The sequence below is a fragment of the Uranotaenia lowii genome, chromosome 3 (assembly GCF_029784155.1).
Source record: "Uranotaenia lowii strain MFRU-FL chromosome 3, ASM2978415v1, whole genome shotgun sequence".
NCBI lineage: Eukaryota > Metazoa > Arthropoda > Insecta > Diptera > Culicidae > Uranotaenia > Uranotaenia lowii.
In genome coordinates this window covers 245,707,525-245,733,248 of record NC_073693.1, presented here as the reverse complement: position 1 = coordinate 245,733,248, position 25,724 = coordinate 245,707,525, and the positions used below count along the sequence as shown (strand labels likewise).

The 25,724-nt window shown below is 36.2% G+C and overlaps 2 protein-coding genes across 4 annotated transcripts in view; both read left to right on the top strand.

The window, feature by feature from the left end:
• Positions 1-25,724, top strand: part of LOC129751230 (F-box/WD repeat-containing protein 11-like) — a 123,379-nt gene that overhangs the window by 20,615 nt on the left and 77,040 nt on the right. The window lies entirely within an intron of this gene.
• Positions 18,492-19,782, top strand: LOC129751231 (uncharacterized). Of its 2 annotated transcripts, none has more exons than XM_055746602.1 (2): positions 18,492-19,540; positions 19,678-19,782. In XM_055746602.1, the coding sequence occupies exons 1-2, from the start codon at positions 18,554-18,556 to the stop codon at positions 19,696-19,698; spliced, it is 1,008 nt and encodes a 335-aa protein (XP_055602577.1). In that variant the 5' UTR covers positions 18,492-18,553; the 3' UTR covers positions 19,699-19,782. The 2 variants fall into 2 exon arrangements, with proteins under 2 accessions (XP_055602577.1, XP_055602576.1); XM_055746601.1 differs by having other exon boundaries at positions 19,632-19,776.

The following is a 25,724-nucleotide window of genomic DNA, read 5'->3' as shown; positions in this document are numbered from 1 at the left end:
ATTGGAAATTACCATTCAAATGCATACCTTATGCTCAAATCGGTATTATTTAGCAGATACGTTGCGAACAGTACAGCATGATTGAAATTCAAAAATAAAAAAAAAGTTATTGTATTCCAGAAGAAACATTTCAAGATTAATTTTCAATAATTGCCATGTCTTCCGGTGTAAAGGAAAACTCAATAAATTATTAAAATGTGCAACTGGAACCTTTCCCCAGGTATAAACGTGTTGACGGCTTTCCAATGTTGGAATAGCAAAATAGTTGCCTCTAACAGCATGTCATTTGGGCTCTTCCATACACTCCAATTAAATTTCCATACGAACAAGGTGAGCTATTTCTATAAAACGACGACGTACCTTTCCTCAATCGATCCCAATGCCAACATTTCCAGCACATGTAATTTTAAAAGAAGTTGCTGAAACCGAAATCTTGGAAGCAAACCAGCACATCGCGTCGTCGAGCGAGTACCTAGAGCTGGTACCACAATTTCCGGTAACTTCATAAATACAAATCGATCCAATGCATATTAAATCGCGGCGCTCTGGTCGGTGGTTTTATGTTAATCAACATTGCCCGCTAGGCTGAGTGAGCAGCCGAGTGAATCTGAGAGTGAAAATTAGCCAGCCGCCTATCCGCTTAGCTGGCAGCTTTTAGTTCCGAGATGAATTGATTCGAGTGGAAAGAGTTTTGCACTCTTCTGGGGTGTTGACGTAATTGAAGATATTATGAGCATGATTACAACATCGAGCAGCAATAATAACAACAACAACAACAACTATCTCAAACATCCATCTTGGCTTGAGGCTTCACGCGGCGTTTAGCGTCTTCCTTATGTTGCTTGGTTTCACGCACTTGCCATCTCGAATTCAAATGGGTTGTAAAACGTTATGTTTTCGCCAGATATTCATAAATTTATATGAACGTGCGCAGACTTGACGCAGACTTCGATTACGCTGATGCTGCAGGGCCACGTTTGAGGCGCCAAAAGAGGCTGAAGCCACTAAATAATCGTTGGTTTTATGCCTAAATTTATCGTGATTCTTCAAAGCTTGAACGAGTGAAAACACCTTAATTACTTAAAAGCATTATTGAGGTTTAAGAGCGAAACAGAATTCGAAATTAAAAGCGACTTATCGTATCGCTTAATCGACATCGAATTTATTATAATCTGATTATAATACAAAATATTTTAAGTCCAAAGATACAGTTGTGTAATAAGACCATAATATCATGTCTCGTTTGAAAACTTGTTCTTAGGATAATCTATCAAATCGTGATGCCTTTTGAATAATAACTACCTAGAGGAGATAAGGGCATAATGGTCACCCTAACGGAACGTTTGTTAACCATAGAAAACAGCTATAATATGTGAGTTTCGTGTTCTCAGACACTAAAAAAGTCTATTTCCTAATTTGCTGAAACTTGAAAAAGTAAATAAGAACGTTAAAAAATGCATTTTTAATATTTAGCCTAAGCTGAAAATCAGTAACTGTAGGTGCATAATGAGAATCCCTCCTGGGACAGTAGAAGAACCATTAATCGGGGCACGGTGAGCGTTTTCGTCCGTAGAATCTTGCAGCGAATTCAACTCGATGAAATCAACTGAATTATAGAGCTACAGCTTGACTTGTTTCATCTGTCGATTTGGCATATTGGTACGGTGTCGGCGAGATAATAAGAAGACTAGAGTTTGATTCCTGGTCGAGGCGTTTTTTTTTCATTTACCATTCATGATTGATATATTTTGCACTAAAGGTGAATCGTAGATCCATCAAACAAACCAATAACAAACTAATGTATGTCTGTTTGTAGAATACAAACAATTCACATAAACTCATACATTATGTTTCTGGTGCTTTGTGTGCCGGATAATGCTACTAGCCGTATAATGCAAAGATCAAAATAATCGATCATAAATGGCATAGGCAAAAAATTACCTCGACCAGGAATCTAACTCGAGTCACCTTACCAATAGGGTATATCGTCAGATGTAAACTAGTCGAGCTGTAGCTCTATAATTCAGTTGACTTTATCGAGTTGTATTCGCTGCTGATTCTACGGCAGAAAATGCTTATCATGCCCTGATAAATGGTGCTCTGTTCGTCCTGTGTCAACAAGTTAAAGTAAAATCGCCTTTTAGATTTAGATTTGTAGATTTGTTTATTCTTGCAACGTAAGATTTCAATCTTTTAATTTGTTACAATTTGCGGGTACATATTAATTTCTTCTTCTTCTTCTTCTTAACAAGTAATCGTTCCGTCAATTTGTTCTAGTATCAATTTTTTTTCTATGTCGTTTTACTCCATGAATTCTTCAAGCAACCTCACCTTAAACTCTGATTTATTATTATCTATTTTCGAATTGTTGGGAAGATTATTCCAATTGACAATACCTCTGACGAAAAATGTTCTACCATAGTAAGACGAACGATGCGAAGGGATCAAGATATTCTTGATTCGTGAGTTTCTTAGTGGCGTGAGCAAAGTTTTCAAATAATTGGTTTACCAGTTTTCAAGATTCTATGCATTACTACACAAGAGCGATATTTATAAAAACAAATACAGAACAAATACAGAAAATCACCACATAAAAATATAGGGTATACGTAAGTCTTGAAAAGTTTTAGTTTTGTTTGTGCGTCTAAATGATTGGTTGTTAAATTTAACTTTTTTATCGAACCATAAATTTTGCAGCATTGAGCATTGACTTGACGGTTCCAGGAGAGATCCCGATCAAAAATTACTCCTAGGTTTTCAGCATAATCGACGAACTGAATTACCGTATTGTGGAGAACTAAGGGTTGTAAATTTGAGAAGGGCAGCAGTCTTCCAAAGAACAGAGCCTTTGTTTTGGTGGGATTTATAGGGAGGAAGTTAGAATCGTACCATTCATTTATTTTAGCAAGATCTCCATTTATTTGCGTGAGTAATTCATTAAAATTTACATCATTTTTCTGGCATAGATATACTTGAACATCGAAAAATAAAGGTCCAAAAATTGATCCTTGAGGAACTCCAGAGCAGGGCCGTAGGAAGAACCGACTCATGGGGGGGGGGGGGGGGGAGTTTGGTGACTGAATTTTAACTATGATTTTTTGCCCTACAATCCACGATAAAATGAATTAAAACAAATTATGTTTGTAATTATATAATTATTTATTTTTAAGTACTTTTAGAATAATAAATTTTGTATTGAATAGTAAGTTTAGTAAATTGGTTCTAAACCTAAAATGTAAGGTAAATTTTTATGATGAAACTTTCAGTAACAAAATTTGAAATGAGCTTTCATCGATGGTTAAAATCTTTGAATTAGTTTATGAGTTTGGTAGATCACACTTATGTGATTTAAGCATAAAATAAGTTTTTTTGGAGAGCCTTCGTTCTCTTAAAAAAAAACTTATTCTGTACTCAAATCAAACAAGCCCAATCTTCATAGTTCTTTAGAAAATTCAAAGATTTTAACCTTTGATGAAAATAAATCAAGTTGAAAAAGTAAGAGAATTTTGCGGATCAAATTAAACCAAATTTATGATTTTAGTTTGAAATTTGGCTTCTAAAAAATGACTGCAATATTGAAAAAAATAAACAATAGGGGAGATGGGGGCATAATGGCCACCTTAAGGAAAACGGTTATTTAACCATAGAAAATAGCTATAATATGGAGGTTACATTATTGTTTCGTGTTCAGACACTTGAAAAGCCTATTCCCTAACGGGCTGAAACGTGAAAAACTAGATGAAAACGTTAAAAAATGCATTTTAAAATTTTTTGCCAAAAGCTGAAAACCAGCCACTGTGGAGGCATAATGAGAACCCCCCCCTGAGGCAGTATGAGCACCATTAATCAGAGCAAGATGTGCGTTTTTGCCGGGGAATGTAGCAGCGAATTCAATTCGATTAAGTCAGGTGAGTCGTAGATTCATCAAACAAAGCAATAACAAAATAATCTAGGTCTGTTTGTAGAATACAAACAATTCACGCACGCTCATACATTAAGTGCTTTGTTCGGAGGATGATGCTACTAGCCGTATAATGTAACAATAAAAAAATCGATCATGAATTGTGAATGGAAAAAAATCACCTCGGACAGAAATCTAACTCTAAGTCTTTTGATTACCTCTCCGACACCTTACCAATAGGCTAAATTGTCGGATGAAAACTAGTCAAGGTGTGGCGCTATAAATCAATTTTAATTCGCTGCTAGATTCTACGGCAGAAAATGCTCATTATGCCTCGATAATATGGTGCTCTATATGCCCCTAGTCAACAAATTTAAGTAAAAACGTGTTTTAAAATTGATAAAAGTGAAAAATCAAAAATTTTATGATGGTAAAAATTGAGAAACAATGTGTACATCATGTTGCAGTGCGTACATTATATATCAAGGTTATTTTAAGATCATAAAAGCTTATTTCGTGGTGCTCAAAAATTATAATATTTTCGTAACTTGAGAACCAAGCTAGTTTTTTTTAAATATCTCTGTAAAGATGATAAGGAGATTCCTTTTTTGTGAAAAATTAATACTATAGGAAGTACGAAACAAATCCTCATGAAAATTTATTTAAGAAAATACGCACTTTCGTAGAAAAGCGTAGTTCTCATTATGCCTCGGGTGCTCGTTATGCCCTCATCTCCCCTACACCGAGAAAACAAAATTTCGTGCAGATTTTTCAGGTGAAGATAAGGTACATGTTTCTTTAACAGCACATATTTTCCGTAATGAATCAATTCCATAATGAAAATCCTGTGATTTTTTTTAAATAAAATTTTAGTTTTTTTTTCAATAAAACAAACTTAGAAAGATAACTCAAATTCTACTATATATTTGTGATTTTCAGCTGAATTGTGTGTACCTACATTTTTTTTTAAATATGAATACTGGAAATTGAGTTGACAAGCAAATTTGTAAGTTTATGATCTCTTGAACTCATGCACAATTTTATGTTGATTGTATAACTCATTGACAAGCTAATTTCTGAATTTAGAATCTGCATTCTGTATCTGAATTCTGAACCTGAACCCAAATTTCTATACGATTTCTGAAATGTACAAAAAATATGATTTTCGTATCTTAATTCCATATAAGAATTTCATAAGAATTTCAAGGTTCAAGGCATTCATGAATCTATTATTTTAATACTGTAGTTCTGGTTAGAGCTAAATTCATTTTTGAAATTTTTTATTTTTAATCTGTATAAAAATATGAATTTCAAATGATGCATCTGAATCTGAGTTTTCAATTTTGGATCGCTATTTAGAAGAATGAATTTTGTGTAATTAAATAATATAATAATTAAGTTTAAGAACTTCGAATTCGAATATGAAACAATTGTTTTTCTTTTGTTCATTTTCGGAAAACTACTATCAAAATATTGAATACGTGTGTGATTTCCAAAAAACATGGTGCAAATTTTATATGGAATGCAAAACCCAATTTGAACCAGGATTCTTAAGCAGCTTTTCATTTCTAATTTCATTTTTTATTCGAACTGAAAATCAAGGGTCCTAAACTGGATACAGAAAAAAAATACAACTTTGTCTATTGGAATATGGAACCAGAACCTCCGAAATGAGTGTAATTTAATTTAAATTTTTACACTCAGATTTCTATGAACAAGTGAGAAAATTTTAAAAAACTGTAGCAGAATTTTGAACTTGGGGTGGGTTTTTGAGGTTTTTACGTTAGTCTTTAGTCTAGTTTGTTATTTATGAATAACCTTGCTCTATTATAATGATGTGATTCTGATTCTAAAATTTGGAGTGTAGAGTACAATACCTCGCTTGTTTTTTTGGACTCTCATGGACTCTCATCCCCCTCCGTTCCTACGGCCATGCTCCAGAGCATATATTAGTGAAATCAGAAGAACAATCGTTTAAAAAAATTGTTAGCGATCGGCCATGAAGGTACGATTGAATCATTTTTACAGTTTTAAAATTGACGACAGCGAAAAATAAAAAAAATATTGATGGTGAAAATTGATGAACAATGTGTTCATCATGTTGCAGTGCGTACATTATAGATCAAGATCATAAGAGCTAATTTTCCGGTGCTCGAAAATTATAATATTCTCGTCACTTGAAAACCACGTTGGTTTTTTAAATATATTTCTATCTAATATATAAAGATGAGTTGGACTATATATGTTTGTTTGTTTGTATGCACCTTATACAAATCCACACCACTTAACCGATCAGCCTGAAATTTGGTACAGAGATGTAGTTGAACCAGGGTAAGGTTTTAGTAATAGTTATGAGCCCCTCCCACCTAAGAAAATGGACCCTCCCATACAGCTTTCGGTTTTATTCACACAAACCAAAAGTCACGGCACACATTTTGTCAACAGACTTTTTTCCCCTTGGTGGGATTGTTTTCACCATCACCATGGGCCGGGCATTAGAAACGACCGTTCAAAGTTCACGTGTACTGGAAAGTAAATCAAAGCTTGCTAAGCATAACAAATTTGAAGGGAGAAATTTTGGCGGGTGTTTTTTCCTTCTACTGTTCAAAGCACGTGGTACCGGTGCGAGAAATTTGATTGCAATAATGAGCCTTCATTTAGGATAGAAAAAACTACTCGCCTGTTAGAAAAATATATTGAGAAGAACAGTGGTTGAGAATTTACTAGAATATGCAGTGTGTAAAGTATGGATACATTAGTTCATGTTCATTATAAATTGACTTCTTCAGTTGAATAACTATCTGGACTGAAAACTAATGCTCCAACTTAAAGGAACCAACCATTTTCATATTTTCGGAACTTCTCATAGGAAAACAATAAATAAAACTGAGAGTTGTAAGTTTGAGGCTGCGATCTCAACACTTTGATTGCCGTGCAGGAATTTAATTTACAATAGGAATTAAAAAACCAAATCCAACGCATGAGACTTTTAGTAATTTAATCTGAAGTTTTTAGTTTCGTACAATTCAATTTCATTTGTAAATTTTTAAATTTTTAAGTTATAATTGATCATCGATGTGTTCAATTCTACCATCTAATAATAAGAAATTAAAAAGCACATTGAAAACATGCAGAGGAAGTCTTTTATGAGGTTTCAGCGGAAATCTATTTAGAAATTTCTATGTACAAAATAAAACTGAAATAGGTATTCCATTCTACGGGTAGATCTTGAAAAGGGGTCGTTAACATTTGTTTACAAGCTTAATACATTGGATTTTCACTAGATAACCCATGGAAAAGATTTAAAAAAAATGTTATCATTTGAAAAAAAGGGTAATTCAATTCAAGCTTCCTAATAAATGGTGGGTGTAAAATAAGGTTGCCAGAATTGCCGTATCGGGACCGGACAAATCAAGCCAATTTTATCGAAAAACCTGCTCAAATCCAGCATTTGATTGTAAAATGTTCAAACCGATTTCCTGGCAATATCCGGGCAAACTTGGTCAAAACCGCGGAATTATTCAGTAAAAATAACGAAAAACATACTTGCAATATTTGTTTTCAATAAACCGTATCAGCAGATTTTAAATTGTATATCATGCTTCCAAACATGAGTCATGATTATTACTAAAACTTACCATTTTAAACTTCTTTTTGAACGTAAAAATGTAAAAACATTTCATAATTATTAAATCTAAGATTATGTTACGTTATAAAAATGATGTTAATAAATCTGGGCTTTTTCAACAAAATCCGGGAAACCGCGCCAGATCGGACTTACTTCAAGTTTTGATTCAAATGTTCTAGAAAATCCGGATAAATCCGGGCAACCTGGCAACCTTAGATTGAAATGTTTTTCGTGATAGAATGGATAAGCATTCAAGGGAAATTATTTCAAATTTCTATTAGCAAACCTGAAAACTATTAGTAATTCAATAATATGAAAACGATAAACTTTGCTAATAATCCCAATTAAAACTTTAAGAAGACTAACAAAACTTACAAAGCTCACATGGCCAAGCATGGTCCAATTTGTTATGATGATGAACAAAAAGCTTTCAAAATTTCAAAAAGTCAAACGACTCGATTAATTTCGATTAATATATGTGAACCCGAGCAAAGCCGGGTAAAATCAGCTAGTAAAGTATAAAAGAAGATTGCTTTTTTACTGTTCATCATGTTCATCATGAAAATTTTTTCAGGAAAATACGTACTTCTGTATAAAAGAGGAGTGCTTACTATGCCCCGAGTGCTCGTTATGCCCTTATCTCCTCTAATTCAATGAAGAAAAAATAAGGCCTGTCGTGACTCGAATTGCTTCACGGGATAAACGCTGTAGAAAATAATCCATTGAATTTTTTTTCATCAAATTTTAATATACATAGTTTGAAATGTATTGTTGGTTGACACTGTATTTTTTCAATTGTCGTCAATTGTTGTCGTCAGTCAAAATAGATATTTAGTAATTGATCATTAACACAAGTGTGTGGTGCCAGTTTTAAGTGAAATTTGTATTCTTCGATCAAGGCACTATTTTGTCTATTAAAAAACTTAAAGTATCTTTTTTTGTAGTTCAATCTGTAAAAAAGACGGAAAAAAATCTCAGTTAAGAATCCGGTCGACCTATTCCAAATTGTATCCACTTTCTAGGGCGCAAAACGCCAGTTTGCTTTGAACTGCTTCTCGCTGCTTACAGTTTTTTTAGCCTTCCTTCGGGTTTGCTTAACTATCGTCCAATATTTTGCGATTGGGAGAACTTCTGGTGTGTTGGGAGGGTTCTTATTCTTGCGCAAAAGCTGAATATATTTAGTTAGCGGCATACCACTCCATGGCCTTTTTTCATAATTGCAGGATACCAAATCCGGCCAAAACAGCACAGACAAATTCTGTTTCTTCAGGAAAGTCAGCAAACGCTTTTGAAGACACTCAGTTCGTGAATTCCCTGGTCGGTCACAGTAGCAACGAAAATATCGCTTTACAAGCCTCAAGTACAGATAACTTCCCAAACGAGATATTTCTTTGCGAACTTTGATAGTTGAATATGTTTGATGTCTTCCACCTGTCCCCTTCCGGTTGCTGTAAAAAACTCTTGTCCCGGAAGCTGTCTGAAGTCTGCCTTGGCGTAGGTTTCGTCGTCCATTACCACTCAATCAAATTTTGTCAACAATGTCGTACACAGCTTCCGAGATTTTGTTTTTGCCGTAAGGTTTTGCTTTTCTTAGCGATTTCTTTTTTTTTAAGGCCCGCTACACTCCGCCACACCAAAAAGCTCGAAAGAGCCCCCTGGTAATGGACACTTCAGTTCTCAGCATGTCTGACAGCAAACAGGTTAAATTTAATTTAAAAAAACGCAAGCAAAAACACAAAATTTACGCATGCTGAGAACACAATACATTTTAACTTTAAGGCGCGGAAGAGTGTAATAAAAAGTAAGCAAATACAGTGAATCTCAGTGGAAAAAAGTTTTCCTTTTAAGAAATCCACTTCTCGATGGAAGAAATTAAAGAATATCAACAAGTTAAAAAAAATTAAGTCACTACCTTCTTATTAGTTGATAGTCCAGATCGTTTTTAACTTCATGCACGGTTGTAGACAATATTCCCAACTTATTGGCAACATTTCGAACGGAGAGATTAGAGTTTCGCTTGAAAGTGCTAGCCACTCTTCTGATCGTCACTGCGGCTCCCGGATTTCGATTTCCCCCAGATCCCGGCTTCCTAGTTGTCGGAATACGTTCCACGAACACTTTTATTACTTTGGTGACGGTTGATTTCGTCACATTAAATGATTTTTCTATTTCTGCGTGCGTGTAGTTTGGATTTTCACGACGCATGTACAAAATTTTGATTCGTAGCTCCTCTTGCTTGGACGCCATTTTGAAAACTAAAGACTAAATGTCGAAAGACAAATAGAAGCATCATTCTACACATACACATCTACAAAATGAGGGGTATTCAGGTGTTTTATATAAATGATTAGAAAGAAAATACGGCGAATTTAAGTTGACTACTTTTTGATCCGAACACCCTTTATACTATAAAACTTCGTACTATACAACTTTCGGTAAGAGTGCTTCCGGAGACCGAATTTGAAGACATTTATTCTTAACCAATTTGAGTATGAAAAAAAAATTAAAAAATATGAAAATTCAAAGCACTTCTGTAACATGATTTATATTTTCTTTTGCGAAAAATAGTTGAAAGGTTTGGAAAAATTGCACCTCACTACAAAAGAGCATTATGACTGGAATAACAATAAATTGTGGAGAAACGTAACGACAAGTATGTTTTTTCGTAGAAAAGTCTCCCAATACCTGAATAATTTCAAACTTACTTGATTTCTAAACTGACCTTTATGAAGGTAAAGCCTTTTTAATAGTCTTTAAGAAGTCCAATATTTCAAGAAAACACTGTATTCATTACCCATTACTTATATGAAAAATGTGTGCAGTTAAAAACTTCTTACTTTTTGGGAATAGAAAGGAAGTCGGAAGAAATAAATGCTGGGGCGGGATTATGGAACTCGAAACAATCGAGTTACGTTCGATTCGACCAACTTTGACATTACCGATCTCGATTCGAATGAAACGTTTCGAGATGATCTACTACCCGATTTACTCGAAATCTAATACGTTAAAATTTAGAACTCGAACGAGATTCGTAATACTGATTCTAATTCGATTCGAGTTCAACTCGAAACGGGTAACTCGAATCGAAAAAGATTCATAATTTCACCCCTGATTCGATCAATGTTGTTTGATCAAACGGTGCGTCCATAATCATTTCTAAACTGTCTATTGTGATGAAAGTTTATGTAATCGAAAGCGCGAAGTTTCCTCTGGTGCTCCACCTTGGTGAGATATGAACGATCGGTTTTTTTTTTTGTGTTCCCTCCGTTTGAAACTACTATCATCATCATTGATATTATACAACACGTTTAGCCAGACAGAACTACCCTTTAGTGAGATACAACCTCTACTATACAGCACTTTATAATACTTGCCAAGATAGCCAGAGAGAGAAGTCATTGGTGGTGTCGGAATAACCGAGATGCTAGTAATTTCATCAATTTCAACAACCCGTTGTGATTTCCCTGCTGGCGCATGACTATACAATAAATTAATGTAGTTTTTTTTCCTTTCTTGAGTTACGTAGCGGGGCCCTATTGGGCGCATTTGATCGAAGCCTTCTGATTGAAGCGAGCTTTCGCGAGATTTTCTTTACTTTTTTATGCGGCTCTAAGAGCCACTTCATCGACAGCTGGCTTGGGATCAGGTTTGCTCCGCGATGACGACTTTTTACTGTTACTGTTTTTACTGTCTCCGAGAATCAAAGCGCACTGAAGGTGCGGAAAAAGTTGTAATTGATCACTTGTTTTTTTTTTGTAATTGCGTCTAAATGCCTTTTTTTATTGGCAGTTATCAATGTTTATTTTCCTACAGTTATGAGATTACTTTTTGTGGAGTAGGCTCTTCAAACGCCAATCCGAATCTAATATTGAATGTGTCATTCGTAAACGCTGACCGATTTCTGCGATAACCTGCCCGTAAACAATCCTTCCTAAACATAACAAAACTATACTGCGTGAGAAAATAGTACATTGCATAAAAAAAGACGAGGAAAAGGATCGCATTCGAATCAAAACATACAGTAAACATTGCACGGCCAATTTGTTCGTGCTAATGAATGAAGGCATGCAAACAACACCCATTATCATTACCATTGAAGACGACCACGACGATTTGAAAGCTTAAAACATGGCCGTTACCGGTGGTGCTCCAATGTTCGTTGTTGGCTGTTTCATCAAAGTGAATGCGGCAGGGCGGGCGGCTTTTTGTTAAATATTTACTACTTCTATTATGCTAACGCTTCCTGGAAATTCCAACGCTCTTGGTTTCGCCTTCACTGTGGCGGCACTGTTGGTTACTTGCGATCGCCTTACTAATAAAAGCAACTCGAATTAATTGATAAATAAGTTTATGGGTTGATGATTTATGCGAGAGTATAGCTAGCACATCTCGTAACTCGACTTACAGCCGAGAATGAAGTAGCTGTTTAAAGTGAGACAGAAGTTGTTGATGTAATGTTTGCAAAATTAATATTTTTACTGGTATTTAAACTTTACAGCGTTCATTTATAAGCTACCTTTAGAAAATGTAAATTACGGATAAAATTATAAATTCACACGGAATTCCAACACAAATAAACACTAATTTTAAAGAAGGAGATTTTATTAGAGTATTGGCTTAAAATAAACCTATTGTAAACACATAAAGTTTAGTTCCCTTAGAAATGGGATACTTTCTGTTGCTGATAGCTCATTTCCTAGTTATCGGGCATACAAAATTTTGACAGCATGTTGTTGCCTGCAAAAATTACTGTCCTATCTATATACAGTGAGCGAAATAAGAATAGCACCACTATGTGTTCTGCTAGTTAAAATATGAATGATTGAAAATTACGAAAATTTTCTTCCACAGTTTGTTCTGAATTGCTTTGGACGTAGCAATTGGCGTTGAGGACCAAAAATGTGAAAAAGAGGTGCGCAATAAGAATAGCACCACTTGAGTTTTTCAACAAAAACAAGATTATTTTTAAAAATTTACTGTGTTAAAGTAAATAATAATGTTTCTACGAATTATTTGAATAGATAACTGCATTTTTAGGAGTTTTCCATAATTCCAAAGGTTTTCAAAGATATTAAAAGGGGGTTTTAAGAGATGCTCCTCTAGCGTTAAGGAATTTGATATCCCAAGTAACAATTTTAGCTTTATTATGGTCAGCAAAATTTCGTTTGGACTATAGCATTAATCTTCATAAAAAGCTAAAGCGCATTCTATAACATCACCTGGACTCTAATAAAGCCCAAATCAGGCTATTTGGCCCTACCCTAGAAACGTCATCAAGACATATCATTGTTGGTCATCAATGTTGGTCTCCAAAGCTTTTAAAAAGCTTTTAAACATGTTAGAAACTTTTGGTTTTTTTCGATTCTGTGAATTCTCGGAGTTGTTTTTTTTATTTTTTCCAGCAACCATAATGGTTGATGAATGATGATTGCATTATTCAGATATGATCTGGTAAAATAAATAGCCAACCATATTATGAGCATCTTTTCTACTGCCAGTTAAGATTTTAGGTAAAATGTGTATGAAATAGTTATCTTAAAATAAATGCGCCTCGTCAAATCTGGTGGTCAATCATGATGGAATTGATGGAAAATAGGCCTGACAAAATATTTTCCAATGCTTGCATTGTGAATCCGTCAACATGGCGTCATTTCGTGCCCTTCGACTTTGCAACCAACATGGCGTGAGTCAATTCATAGTTTTATTATGGTTTAATGATGACCCCAAAAAAAGCTACGATTTGCAGGAACCGGGAAAACCGGGAAAAACTTTGGAATTTCATCACGTCACCGGGAAACCGGGAAAAAAACCGGGAATTTCGACACCTCACCGGGAAAATTGACATTTTTGAAATTTTTTCACGAAGTTTCAAAAATATTTTTAGAATTGTTTCAAAATTTAAGAGTAGTTTTGAGAGTCTCGATATAGATTTATCTCATTTTCGTTCATTAGTAAAACAAGCGTTTATGTTATCATTTTTTTTAACTAATCGCGGAGAAATATGAGTTATCTCATTTTTTCGCTCTACGCAAGTGTACTACACTTACAAGCATAACTCAAATGATATGAATTTAATAATGAAACTATTATCGACAAAACTAAACACAAACTGAACTTTTTTCTCTTAAAAAGGTTTCGAACTTAACCAGGTTCTCTTTTATAGAGGGTCAGCAACATACAAATTAATTAAAGTGATCTAGAAATTCAACTTTTCAATACGTATTTGATAAAAATCCATCTGACACCAGTTGATGCATCAGTTCGAAGTTTTCTGAGTAAGTTTAAATATGGTACAAAAGTGTTATTTCCTTTAACTTCCTTGGCCTAGTCAGGAAAATGACTCTAGCTTTATGGAGGTATTGCACTCTCACTTAAAGAGGTTTTGTAATTTGCAAATCTTGTTGTTTTCTCTCACTATAGAGGTTTCTCGTACATCCAGGTTATTCTGTACCAGTTTCAGTTTCGACGTAAAATTATTCAGTATTCGATATACACATTTCATAAAATTATTTTATGCAAAAAGCAAATCATTTGGCAGCGTGAGACGTTTTTAAGCAGCGTTACACCTCTTTTTCATCAGAAAAAAAAAATTGGTTTCTTCAACGTTGTTGTTGTTGTGTATTTCGTTTGAATAAGTCTGAAGAAAAAAGTTTCCGAAATCTAAGGTCTTAACTCTGATAAAAAATAATATCTCTAACTATTAATCCTCAGCCCTGTTTTATACACAGTTTCTATATTTTCACGAACCTTTAGTTTAAATGACTATTACTATTATAGTTATTCATTCACGCAGAGAAAACTTGGATTTTGAAACAAAACAAATCTGACTTTGATTAAAAAAATTCATTTTTTCGATTCAATCTCCTGTTTACTTTGAATCAATGAATTATGGTTTTGTTTCAAATAAATAATTTTTGAAAGAAAGAATTAATTTTTTGAATCGAATAATTTTGGACTTTGATTTTAAACAAATTCTTTGATTCAAAAGACATTTGTTCAATTGCATTTTTAATTGGAAACAAAGTAAATTTTCTTTCAACCAAAGAAAAATGTATTCAATGCAAAGGAATAATTTCCTAAAATAAAAACTTCAAACTTAGAAGGTTTTTTGCATTGAGTAAAAACAATTTGTAACGATTTGGCTGGTCGAGTGAAAATGTGGATTAGAGTTAGCTTAGTTAGGAGGATTCAGGATAAAGTAGGTAAGTTTATGTTAATTAAAGAACGAATATTGAAGATTTTCAATAAGTGCTTGAAATTTTACAGGACCACGGCCGATAGATGGATGCCTCAACCGAGGTGACACCGCTCCAATCCAGCGATCAGGTCCACGAAAATTTAAACCGGATGATTCGATTGAAGTGAACCAATGTGTGACCCAGTGTATCATTTATTTGTGAATAAAAATAAATTTTAAATTTAAAATCCTTTCTTTTTATTATTTGAAATTCCTAATAGGAATTTCAAAACAACATAAAATAATGCTTCCAATTGGAATAAATAGAAAATGGTTCAATGAATAAATGCTTTAAAATCTAAATTAAATTACCTTGTGGCAAAAGAAAGCAACTTTGAATCAAAAGAAACTGTTTTTTGTTTCAAAGTATCAATATTTTGAATCAAAGATTTTTCAAAAGAAAAATTCTTTGAAACAAACGAAAATGCATTTGAAACAAAGAAATTTTTATTTATCCCAAAATCAAAGGAAATTTTCCTTTGTTTTCGCTGCACTTTCCTTTGAAATAAAAAATCTTTTCGCTGCGTGTTGTTTTGTTTAAATTTTTTTTTTTCAAAAACATGTGTTTGGATACCTACAAAAAAAAAAATAACTGGATTTAGAAAATAACTAAATATTTTCCGGCAATCTGATGATTTTAAGTTTTGTCAGACAAATCCCCATTCAAGTTGATTTTATAGTATGTTTCGATGTATTGTTAACATATTTCTGAAGAAATTATACTTTTTTTCTAGAACACTATAGAAATTCTAGAAAATTTATATTGGCTGGAAAGTTTCATTATAGTTTCAAGATCAATTTAACCGGAGTTTTTTTTTTTGCAAAATTGTTGAAATTGTGGAGCAAAACAACGAATGGGTGCCCAGTTCGTTAGATTTGCTTTAAAAAATAATGAAAGCCTGTAAATTTGAAACGAAAAGACAACGTGTTACAAGACGCCGAAGTGTTTGCCATGATTTCTAATCGGTTAACAAGTTTTGGAATACAATTATCAGAAATTTGAAGCCTTTTATATTGATTTTTGTTATTCGCCATGGTTTTAAATCAAAAACGAGTATAAAAATATTGGAAAAATCTTCATTTATATCCGGGAAAAAATCTGGGAAAAACCGGGAAAAACTTTGGAATTTTAAAACGAGAAATCGCTAGCAACCCTGGATTTGACGTTTCTCTAGCAAGCCGACCAATTACACGCTTAGGATGAGTTCCTCATTTCTGAGTTGTTAATCATTAGAGATAAGAGAAAGATTACAAGTTGACGTCGTCTATACAGATTTGAAAGCAGCTTTTGATCTGGTGGATCATGAAATACTTTTGTGTAAGCTGAGAAGACTAGGCGCTACTAACAAGTTTTTGCGCTGGCTCCGTTCGTACCTCTGCGATAGAAAACTTCAAGTGAAGCTTGATTCGTGTTTATCAAGGAGTTTTGTAAACAATTCTGGCGTGCCACAAGGATCAAATCTTGGACCATTATTGTTCACGTTATTTGTCAACGATGGTGTTCAACTGCTTGAAAGCGGATGCAAGCTTGTGTATGCTGATGATCTGAAGTTGTATATGGTTGTTCGTACTCTGGAAGATTGTAAACGTTTGCCATCTTTACTGGATATTTTTGTTGCTTGGTGTACCCGAAATAGAATGACACTGAGTATTCCCAAATGTACTGTTGTGTCGTTCCATCGAATATTGAGACCTGAAATATTCCAGTATTCAATCGACGGAATAGTTTTACAGCGCAGTGATTGTGTGAAGGACTTAGGAGTTTTATTGGATTCTAAATGCACTTTTAACTTACATCGTGATACGGTCATAGCAAAGGCTAACCGACAATTGGGATTTATGTTCAAGATGTCGAAAGATTTTAACGATCCTCACTGTTTGAAAGCACTGTATTGTTCGCTCGTACGGCCTATTCTGGAAAGTTCAGTTTTGGTTTGGTTGCCTTATCAAGTTTCGTGGAATCTAAGAATGGAACGTGTTCAGAAAAATTTGTTCATCGAGCACTAAGACGTTTACAATGGAGAGAACCTCAAAAAATCACACCGTATCCTGATCGCTGTCAACTATTGCAACTAGAAACACTATCTCGTCGTCGAAGTTTACAACAGGCTACGTTTGTAGTGAAAATTTTGAATAGTGAAATTGATTGCCCTGAGCTGCTGTCATCGCTGGACATTCGCGCAAGTCAAAGGACACTACGAAATAACTCTCTCATACAACCGAAATTTCGACGCACTACGTTCGCCTTCTACCAGCTAATAGATTCAATGATAAAAACGTAAACTGCTTCCGAAAGTTTGTTCGAATTTGGCGAGTCCTCCGGAAAATTTACCGGAAAACTGAAAAGATCATCATTGTTGTAATATTTTTAATTTTTGTTGTTTCTGTTTTATTATTCACTAGCTGATTTTACCCGGCCTTGCTCGGGTTCACATAAAAAGTAAATCAAAATGAGTCGTTTGACTTTTTGAAATTTTGAAAGCTTTCTGTTCATCGATGATTATCAAGAGAAACATCCTTGAGTACCTTGTGGAGAGTGGCACGAAGCATGCGTAATAGATCATCTACGAATGAAAGTGAGGAATATTCACATAGATGGACATTTAACTTCGCACGGAAAGTCTGTCCAGATTCTACCCCTGTACAAAAAATAATCCGGGATGTGCTTCCTGAAAGGTGTGGTCTGGATTCCAGTTTTTCGATGGTCGAATTCTCACTTGCCCTCCTCTCTTGCAACAATTCAGCTCCGGGTATTGATAAAATTAGATTTAACTTGTTGAAAAACCTTCCGGACGCCGCCAAATTTCGCTTGTTAAATTTATTTAATCAATTCTTGGAGCATAACATTGTTCCCCAAGAGTGGAGACAAGTGAGAGTTATCGCTATCCAAAAGCCCGGAAAACCAGCGTCCGATGCGAATTCGTACCGTCCAATAGCGATGTTGTCTTGTATACGTAAATTGATGGAGAAAATGATTTTGTTTCGTTTGGATAAATGGGTAGAAACAAATGGTCTCCTTTCAGATACTCAATTTGGGTTTCGAAGGGGCAGAGGGACAAACGATTGTCTTGCTTTGCTGTCTTCAGAGATACAAATGGCGTACGCAAAACGTGAGCAAATGGCTTCAGTGTTTCTAGACATAAAGGGAGCTTTTGATGCAGTCTCAATAGAGGTGTTGTCAGACAAGTTGCACTCCCGGGGTCTGCCTCCACTATTGAACAACATCTTATACAGCTTGCTTTGTGAGAAACATCTGAACTTTGCTCACGGAGATATTGCAATTAGAAGAACCTCCTACATGGGCCTCCCACAGGGTTCATGTTTAAGTCCACTTTTGTACAACTTTTACGTAAGTGACATCGATAGTTGTCTCTCTGAAGACTGCACTCTAAGACAACTTGCAGATGACGGCGTGGTGTCTGTCACAGGATCTTCCGAGTCTCATCTGCACAGACCTTTACAAGATACTTTAGACAGATTGTCTTCCTGGGCGTTGGGGCTTGGGATTGAGTTTTCCCCTCAGAAAACGGAGATGGTTGTTTTCTCTAAGAAACATAGACCTGCTCAACCGAAGCTTCAACTCCTAGGCAGAACGATCACTCAATCGAGGTGTTTTAAGTATCTTGGGGTTTGGTTTGACTCCAAGTGTACCTGGAGAGCCCACATTGAGTATCTGAAAGGAAAATGCCAACAAAGAATAAATTTTCTCCGTTCAATCACAGGCACCTGGTGGGGAGCCCACCCAGAAGATCTTTTAAAATTGTATCGAACAACCATTCTTTCAGTGATGGAATATGGTAGCTTCTGTTTCCAGTCAGCTGCCAAATCTCACCTCATCAAACTCGAGCGTATCCAATACCGTTGTCTCCGCATCGCAATGGGCTCTATGCCCTCAACGCAAAACATGAGTCTTGAAGTTTTGGCAGGAATACTCCCTTTGAAAGATCGATACAATCTACTATCACTTCGGTTCCTCATCAGGTGTGAGGTCATGAACCCATTGGTGATCGTTAATTTTGAAAGGTTACTTGAGCAAAATTTTCGAACAAGATTTATGTCTGTATACTATGTCCTCATGTCAATGCAGGTAAACCCTTCTTCGTACTCTCCAACTCGTGTTTTCAGCCCACACTACGATAATTCTTCTGTCCAGTTTGATTTGTCTATGCAGCAGGAAATTCGTGGAATCCCGGATTCGCATCGCCCACTTCTGATTCCAAGAATTTTCGAAGCTAAATATAGACACGTCGATGCTGACAAAATGTACTTTACCGATGGGTCTCTAATTGAGGAATCAACGGGATTCGGAGTGTTCAACGAAACAACTAGCGCCTCTTATAACCTCCAGTCTCCATGCTCTGTGTATATAGCAGAGTTAGCTGCTATTCACTGGGCCTTGGACAGCATCGCCTCACGGCCTGTTGGGCACTACTACATTGTAACGGATAGTCTAAGCTCAGTTGACGCAATACGATCAATACGACCGGGAAAGCACTCGCCGTTCTTCCTAGAGAAGATACGGGATACTTTGAGTGCTTTAACAAGACGTCGCTTTCCCATTACCTTTGTTTGGGTTCCCTCTCATTGCTCGATAGTGGGCAATGAGAAGGCAGACTCTCTGGCAAAGGTGGGGGCGACGGAAGGCGACACGTATCCACGTGAAATCGTCTTCAACGAATTCTACTTCTTGGTACGAGGGAACTCTCTTGTCAACTGGCAGCGCAAATGGGACGAGGATGAGGATGGTCGGTGGCTCCACTCGATTATCCCAAAGGTAAGCCTTAAACCCTGGTTTAATAGGTTGGACCTGAGTCGGGATTTTATTCGTATATTTTCCCGTCTCATGTCCAATCATTGTTCCTTAGACGCGGTACTCTATCGTTTTGACATTGCTGGCAGCAATTTGTGTAGTTGCGGCCAAGGTTACCATGACATCGAGCATATTGTTTGGTCGTGTGAGGTCCATCTTGTCGCCAGAACGAATTTAATAGACTCCCTTAGGGCCCGAGGAAAACCATCTAATGTTCCAGTGAGAGATGTACTAGCTGTGCTAGATTTGGACTACATGTTCGAAATCTACCTTTTTCTAAAAGCTTCGTCTATAATTTCCTTTTTATTTTCATATTTCCCTTTCTATCTTCCTTTCTCCTCTCACAAAGTGTTAAGTTAAGAAAACAATTGTAAACAATAAAATCGATTTTGGCTCTTTAAAGCCTAAAGGTATGAGCCGTTTCAAATAAAGAATTATTAAAAAAAAAAAAAAGATGAAGATTACCATGATAAAATTTTGCCTATCGTGTAAATTGGCCACAAGCGCAGTGATTTACTTTCTCCAACGCCTCATGTAATTTGAGTGTTTCATGCATCTTAGAGGTCACAAGTTCAGAAGCACTTTTCCTTTCAGCAGATGGACAAAGCGTCGAAAACTTCCGTCTATTCAACACTGTCAGGAATTTGCGATACAACTACTTCCACTTTTAGAAAAAACCGGAAACCCCTTTAGTTTTTGATAACTTACCTCCAAGAAACAGGAAGAATACATTAAAGTTAAAAATCTTTTGTATCTTGCTAAACAAAAAATAAACCCAGTCTGACAACATCTGTACTGCTCGGATTCCGATGTCTCAAAGTTTTCTTCGTCCGATTCGGACAAAATTACCCGGGAGATAATGCATGAGGGTGTGGCGGAATTTGATTCGGAGTAGATGTATTGTTTGGTCCATCTGCATTTCCAGTTCTTCCGACTTTTTTTGGGACATTTTTGGATATTCGTTGGCCCAATGCTAGGCTAATCGGAACTTCCGGCTGGTTTTGCTGTTTGGATGCCTGTTGCTGTTGTTTGATAACGGAGTGAGGGACTTTGCCACCGGTTATCGGTGGTACGTTGGCTGCTTGTCGAGCCGTTCCAACGAATGATGACCAATCCAACCTTAACGTGAAATGTGAGAAGGGGCAATGTCAATATTTAAATATTCAAATACTCGATTTTAATTCAAAATAATGAAAAACGCAAATGGAGGCTTCGACTTACCAATTTGAATATTTTATTCCGGCTTACGAACTATAAACTCCATGAAGTGACCCGTTGATACCAGCTGATAGACTTTCCGCTCTTAGCAGACAATAATATTACAAAAACCGATAAAGAAAACTCTAATTTGCCATTTATTTTCAGTATAATGATTCGCATTGCGACGAAACCAGACCGAAATGACAGTTTTCTCGTTGGTTCGTTTTCGTACAGCAAACAAACACGCACCCGGATTGCTGCGATTGAAAACTGCTCGTGTTTCGCTTTGTTCGCATCGCAGCACTGCGAAAAATATCGTCTGTTTTCGAGCAATCGAACAGGCAGATGGAAATCGAGCCGAAAACGGACGGAATTCAAACCGCTTGAATTCGAGTGCCGCCATCTCTGTTTTGCCATCGGCCCGATTGAGCAAACCTTCCTGACAGGGTCAGTATAACAAATTGGATCATATTCCGAGATTTCGATGAAAATCGTATGAAAGAGGTGCTATCCTTCTTGGAAAAAACGAAACTAAAAATATAAAAATAATTGGCAACACTTAAATCACGCTAAAAGCAGGCAAGTCAAGTTAGTGGTGTTAATAGAGTAGCATTCTCTGGCCATTTAGCTAAAACGAAGAAGAAGAAGAAGAAATTGGATCATGTTTGGCCATGTGAGCTTTGTAAGTTTTGTTAGTCTTCTTAAAGTTTTAATTGCGATTATTACCAAAGTTTATCGTTTTCATATTATTGAATAGCTAATAGATAGTTTTTCGGTTTGCTTATAGAAATTTGAAATAATTCCCCTTAAATGCTTATCCATTCTATCACGAAAAACATTTCAACCTAAGGTTGCAAGGTTTCCCGGATTTGCTAGAACATTTGAATCAAAATTTGAGGTAAGTCCGGTCTGGCTCGGTTTTCCGGATTTTGTAGCAAAAAGCCCGGATTTATTCACATCAATTTTAAAACGTGACACAAACTGAGATTTAATAATTATTATATTTTTTCGTTTTTACGTTCAAAAAGAAGTTTTCAATGGCAAGTTTTAGAAATAATCATGACTCATGTTTGGAAGCTTGATATACAATTTAAAATCTGCTGATGTGGTTTGTTGAAAAAAAATATTGCAAGTATATTTTTCGTTATTTTTACTGAATAATTCCGCAGTTTAGACCAAGTTTGCCCGGATATTGCCAAGATATCGATTTGAACATTTTGAAATCAAATGCTGGCCAGGTTTTTTGATAAAATTGGCTGGATTTGTTCGGTCCAGATACGGCAATTGTGGCAACCTTATTTTACCATTTTCTAGGAAGCTTGAATTGAATTACCTTTTTTTATCAAATGATAACATTTTTTTATCTTTTCTATGGTTTATCTAGTGAAAATCCCATGTATTGAGCTTGTAAACAAATGTTAACGACCTCTTTTCAAGATCTCCCATGTAGAATGGAATACCCATTTAATTTTTTTTTTGTACCACTTTGTACTTAGAAATTTCTGAATAGATTTCCGTTTCTGCATGTTTTCAATGTGCTTTTTAAGCTTTCTTATAATTGGATGGTAGAATTGAACACATCGATGATCGATAATAACTTAAAATTTAAAAATTTACAAATTAAATTAAATTGTAGAAAACTAAAAACTTCAGATTAAATTACTAAAAGTCTCGTGCGTTGAATTTGGTTTAAATTTTTTTCATAAAATTAACGTTTAATTGTCTAATTCCTATTGTAAATTAAATTGTGTGTTGAGATTGCAGCCTTGAACACTCAGTTTTATTAATTGTTTCCCTATGAGGAGTTCCGAAAATATGAAAATGGATGGTTCCTAAAAGCTGGAACATAAGTTTTCAGTTAAAATAGTTATTCAACTGAAGAAGCCAATTCATAATAAACATGAATTAATGTATCCATACTTTACACATTGCATATTCTAGTAGATTCACTTCTTCTCAATATATTTCTGACAGGCGAGTAGTTTTTTTTATCCTAAATGAAGGCTCATTATTGCAAACAAATGCCTCGCACCGGTATCACGTGCTTTGAACAGTAGAAGGAAAAAAAAAGTTACAGAGGTTGTATATAAGAAACGACCGATAAGTTCACGTAGAATTACGACAGCCTGTCTTGTGTCAATGTGTGTTTCGTCTTAAATTAGCATTCTAGAATAAAGTATGTCTAATTTTTTAAAGGAAATAATCTTCAAGAAAAGTCAGTCTTCCCTAAATTGTCGTTTTAATACCTATTAATGGTCTAAAACGACCCATATAGATAGTATGCAGCTTGTTCAACTGCATAACAAAAGGCGAATTAAATATAAGTATAAGCAGAAACAAAGCCGATGTCGTCGAAATGATTGCGCCCGGCAGTTATGCAAATAATGTTATCAACACACGAGCTTTGTATCAAACGCTTGCGAGAATAGCTTTCAATGACTGCTTTGATCTAAACGCTTGACTCAGTGCAAAAGCTCTCGAACTGTTTAGCCTCATGCGTCTCGTTGGAATCAGTATTATGTTTTCATTTCCCTTCAGATCACATCGCAATCACTAACTTAAAATGTTGATTTTACCTAGGGTTCCGGAGAAAGCGTTAGAATAACCATGATTTCATTCCATCAAAGAATTATAAACGGCCCTTTTCAGGGCCATAAACTTTCAAAGAGTTATTCTTGATCTTTTTGAATTTTTGGTAGTCGTGTGCGTTGAGTGGGCGGTATGGATGGGTGTGGGGTGGTGTGCGATGGGTAGGTGGTGGTGTGCGATGGGTAGGTGGTGGTGTGCGGTGGGTGGATTGAATGTGACGGCTGAGTGGGGTGAGATGGGTGTGTGGAGGTGTGCGATGGGTGGTAAGGTTGGGTGGGTGGTAGTGTGCGATGGGTGGTGAGATTGGGTGGGCGATAGTGTGCGATGGGTGGTGAGGTTGGGTGGGTGGTAGTGTGTGACGGGTTGATGGCTTGCGATGGAAGGGTGGTGGGCGATGGTGGTAGTGTGCGATGGGTTGATGGCTTGCGATGGGAGGGTGGTGTGCGATGGGTGGATCGTGTGCGAAGGATGGGGATGGGAAGTATGATGGGTGATGTGGGCAGAGGGCGGCGGCTGGTGGGTGATGTTCCATGGGAGGTTTTTTTTGTGATGGGGATGGGGGTGTGCGCGTGTGTGTGTATGTGTGTGCGTGTGTGTGTGTGTGTGTGTGTGTGTGTGTGTGTGTGTGTCTGCGTGCGTGCGTGCGCGTGTGTGCGTGCGCGTGTGTGTGTGTGCGTGTGTGTGTGTGCGTGTGTGTGTGTGTGTGTGTGTGTGTGTGTGTGTGTGTGTGTGTGTGTGTGTGTGTGTGTGTGTGTGTGTGTGTGTGTGTGTGTGTGTGTGTGTGTGTGTGTGTGTGTGTGTGTGTGTGTGTGTGTGTGTGTGTGTGTGTGTGTGTGTGTGTAATATCATCTCAGCTGTCACAATTTTTCCCGGCGCGCTGTTGACCATCTCTGCTGCTGCACTTGTGTCAAGTTTGAGTTTCTCTTCACGAATGAAACAAAACATCAGTCGACTCCTTCTTTTATAACTTTCGTTGGCTGGAAAAAACAAAAATCATCAAGGGGCGGGGCGTCCAAGTTTTTTTTCATTTTCGAATAGCCAATCAACGTTAAGCAGGCTTGGTATGTCTTTTAAGAAAGATGTCTCTGAAAGAGGCGTTTTTCGTGACGCGAGATCGGTTCGCGGATTTCAATTTACCCCCCTATAGTGTTGCCGTAAGACGTAATTCTACGTCAGCAAGCTTTGATTTGCTATCCAGTACACGTGAACTCTGGATGGTCGTTTCTAACGCCCAGCACATGGGGGTGGTGAAAGCAACCCCGCCAAAGGAAACGAAAATCGGTCGACAAAATGGTGCCATGACTTTTGGTTCGTGGGAGAAAAAACGAAAGTTGTATGGGAGGGTCCCTTTTCTTAGATGGGAGGGGCTCAAAACTATTACTAAAACCTTACCATGGTCCAAATACATAACTGTACCAAATTTCAGGCTGATCGGTTAAGTGGTGTGGATTTGTATAAGGTGCATACAAACAAACATATATAGTCCAACTCATCTTTATATATTAGATTAAGACACCACAGTCAGATGAAATTTAAATAAATATACAAATATACAAATATACAAATTAGTACAGTAAATGAGGACAGATTTTTTGAATGAAAAGGGATTGGTTGTTGGACCCGTGGAATAAATAATAAGTTGAAGTCAAATTTCGTCGGCGTCGGACAACGACATTCGAACGTCAGTCAATGAATGACTGATAATCGCAAAAAAAAACCCACAATAAGTGTATTAGTTTAAAGCGATCAACGAGTAGCAGTCGAACTTGGCAATTTGACGCCATCTTGAATGCGAAGATTGCGGTTTCCGCTGAACTTTAAAATGCTGTAGATGACTTAAAATCTCCACAATATTGGTATTGCGTAAAGGGGTGGAACCAAGAGAAGACGAATTTCGGTACCTAACTTCATCTTGAAAGACAATATGGCGGCTTCTGCTTAGCTGTTAAAACTGTTAATCGCTAAAAATCGCATGAAACGCCAACAATATTTTTATTGGGTTCAAAGGCGAAACCAGTAGAAAAAGAATTGATTCCCCTTTTTTACTTTATATTGAAATTCAAGATGGTGGCTTCCACTGAACTGTAATGACTAAAAGTTGCTCGAATGCTTTACAATAATGGTATTGGGCTAAACAAGAAGAACCAGACCATGCTTGTTTTTGGCAACTCGCCCGAACTTTTTGTGTTGCCAAAATCGAATGATTTTTTTTTCTCAACTTTTTTTTCACTCTTATAGCTTATCCCAATTGACAAATACCCATATTTTGGAGGTTTCATGCGATATTCAATGATTTATAGCATTTTTAAAGTTTATCGATAGCTGTCATCTTGGATTTCAAGATAATACCCAAGTCAGA

What these genes read in the sequence shown, in the direction of transcription:
- LOC129751231 (XM_055746601.1), top strand. Translation starts at nt 18,554, where the DNA reads ATGGAATATGGTAGCTTCTGTTTCCAGTCAGCTGCCAAATCTCACCTC. An exon ending in TCCACTCGATTATCCCAAAG is followed by an intron (nt 19,541 to 19,631) that starts GTAAGCCTTAAA and finishes ATTGTTCCTTAG; the next exon opens with ACGCGGTACTCTATCGTTTT.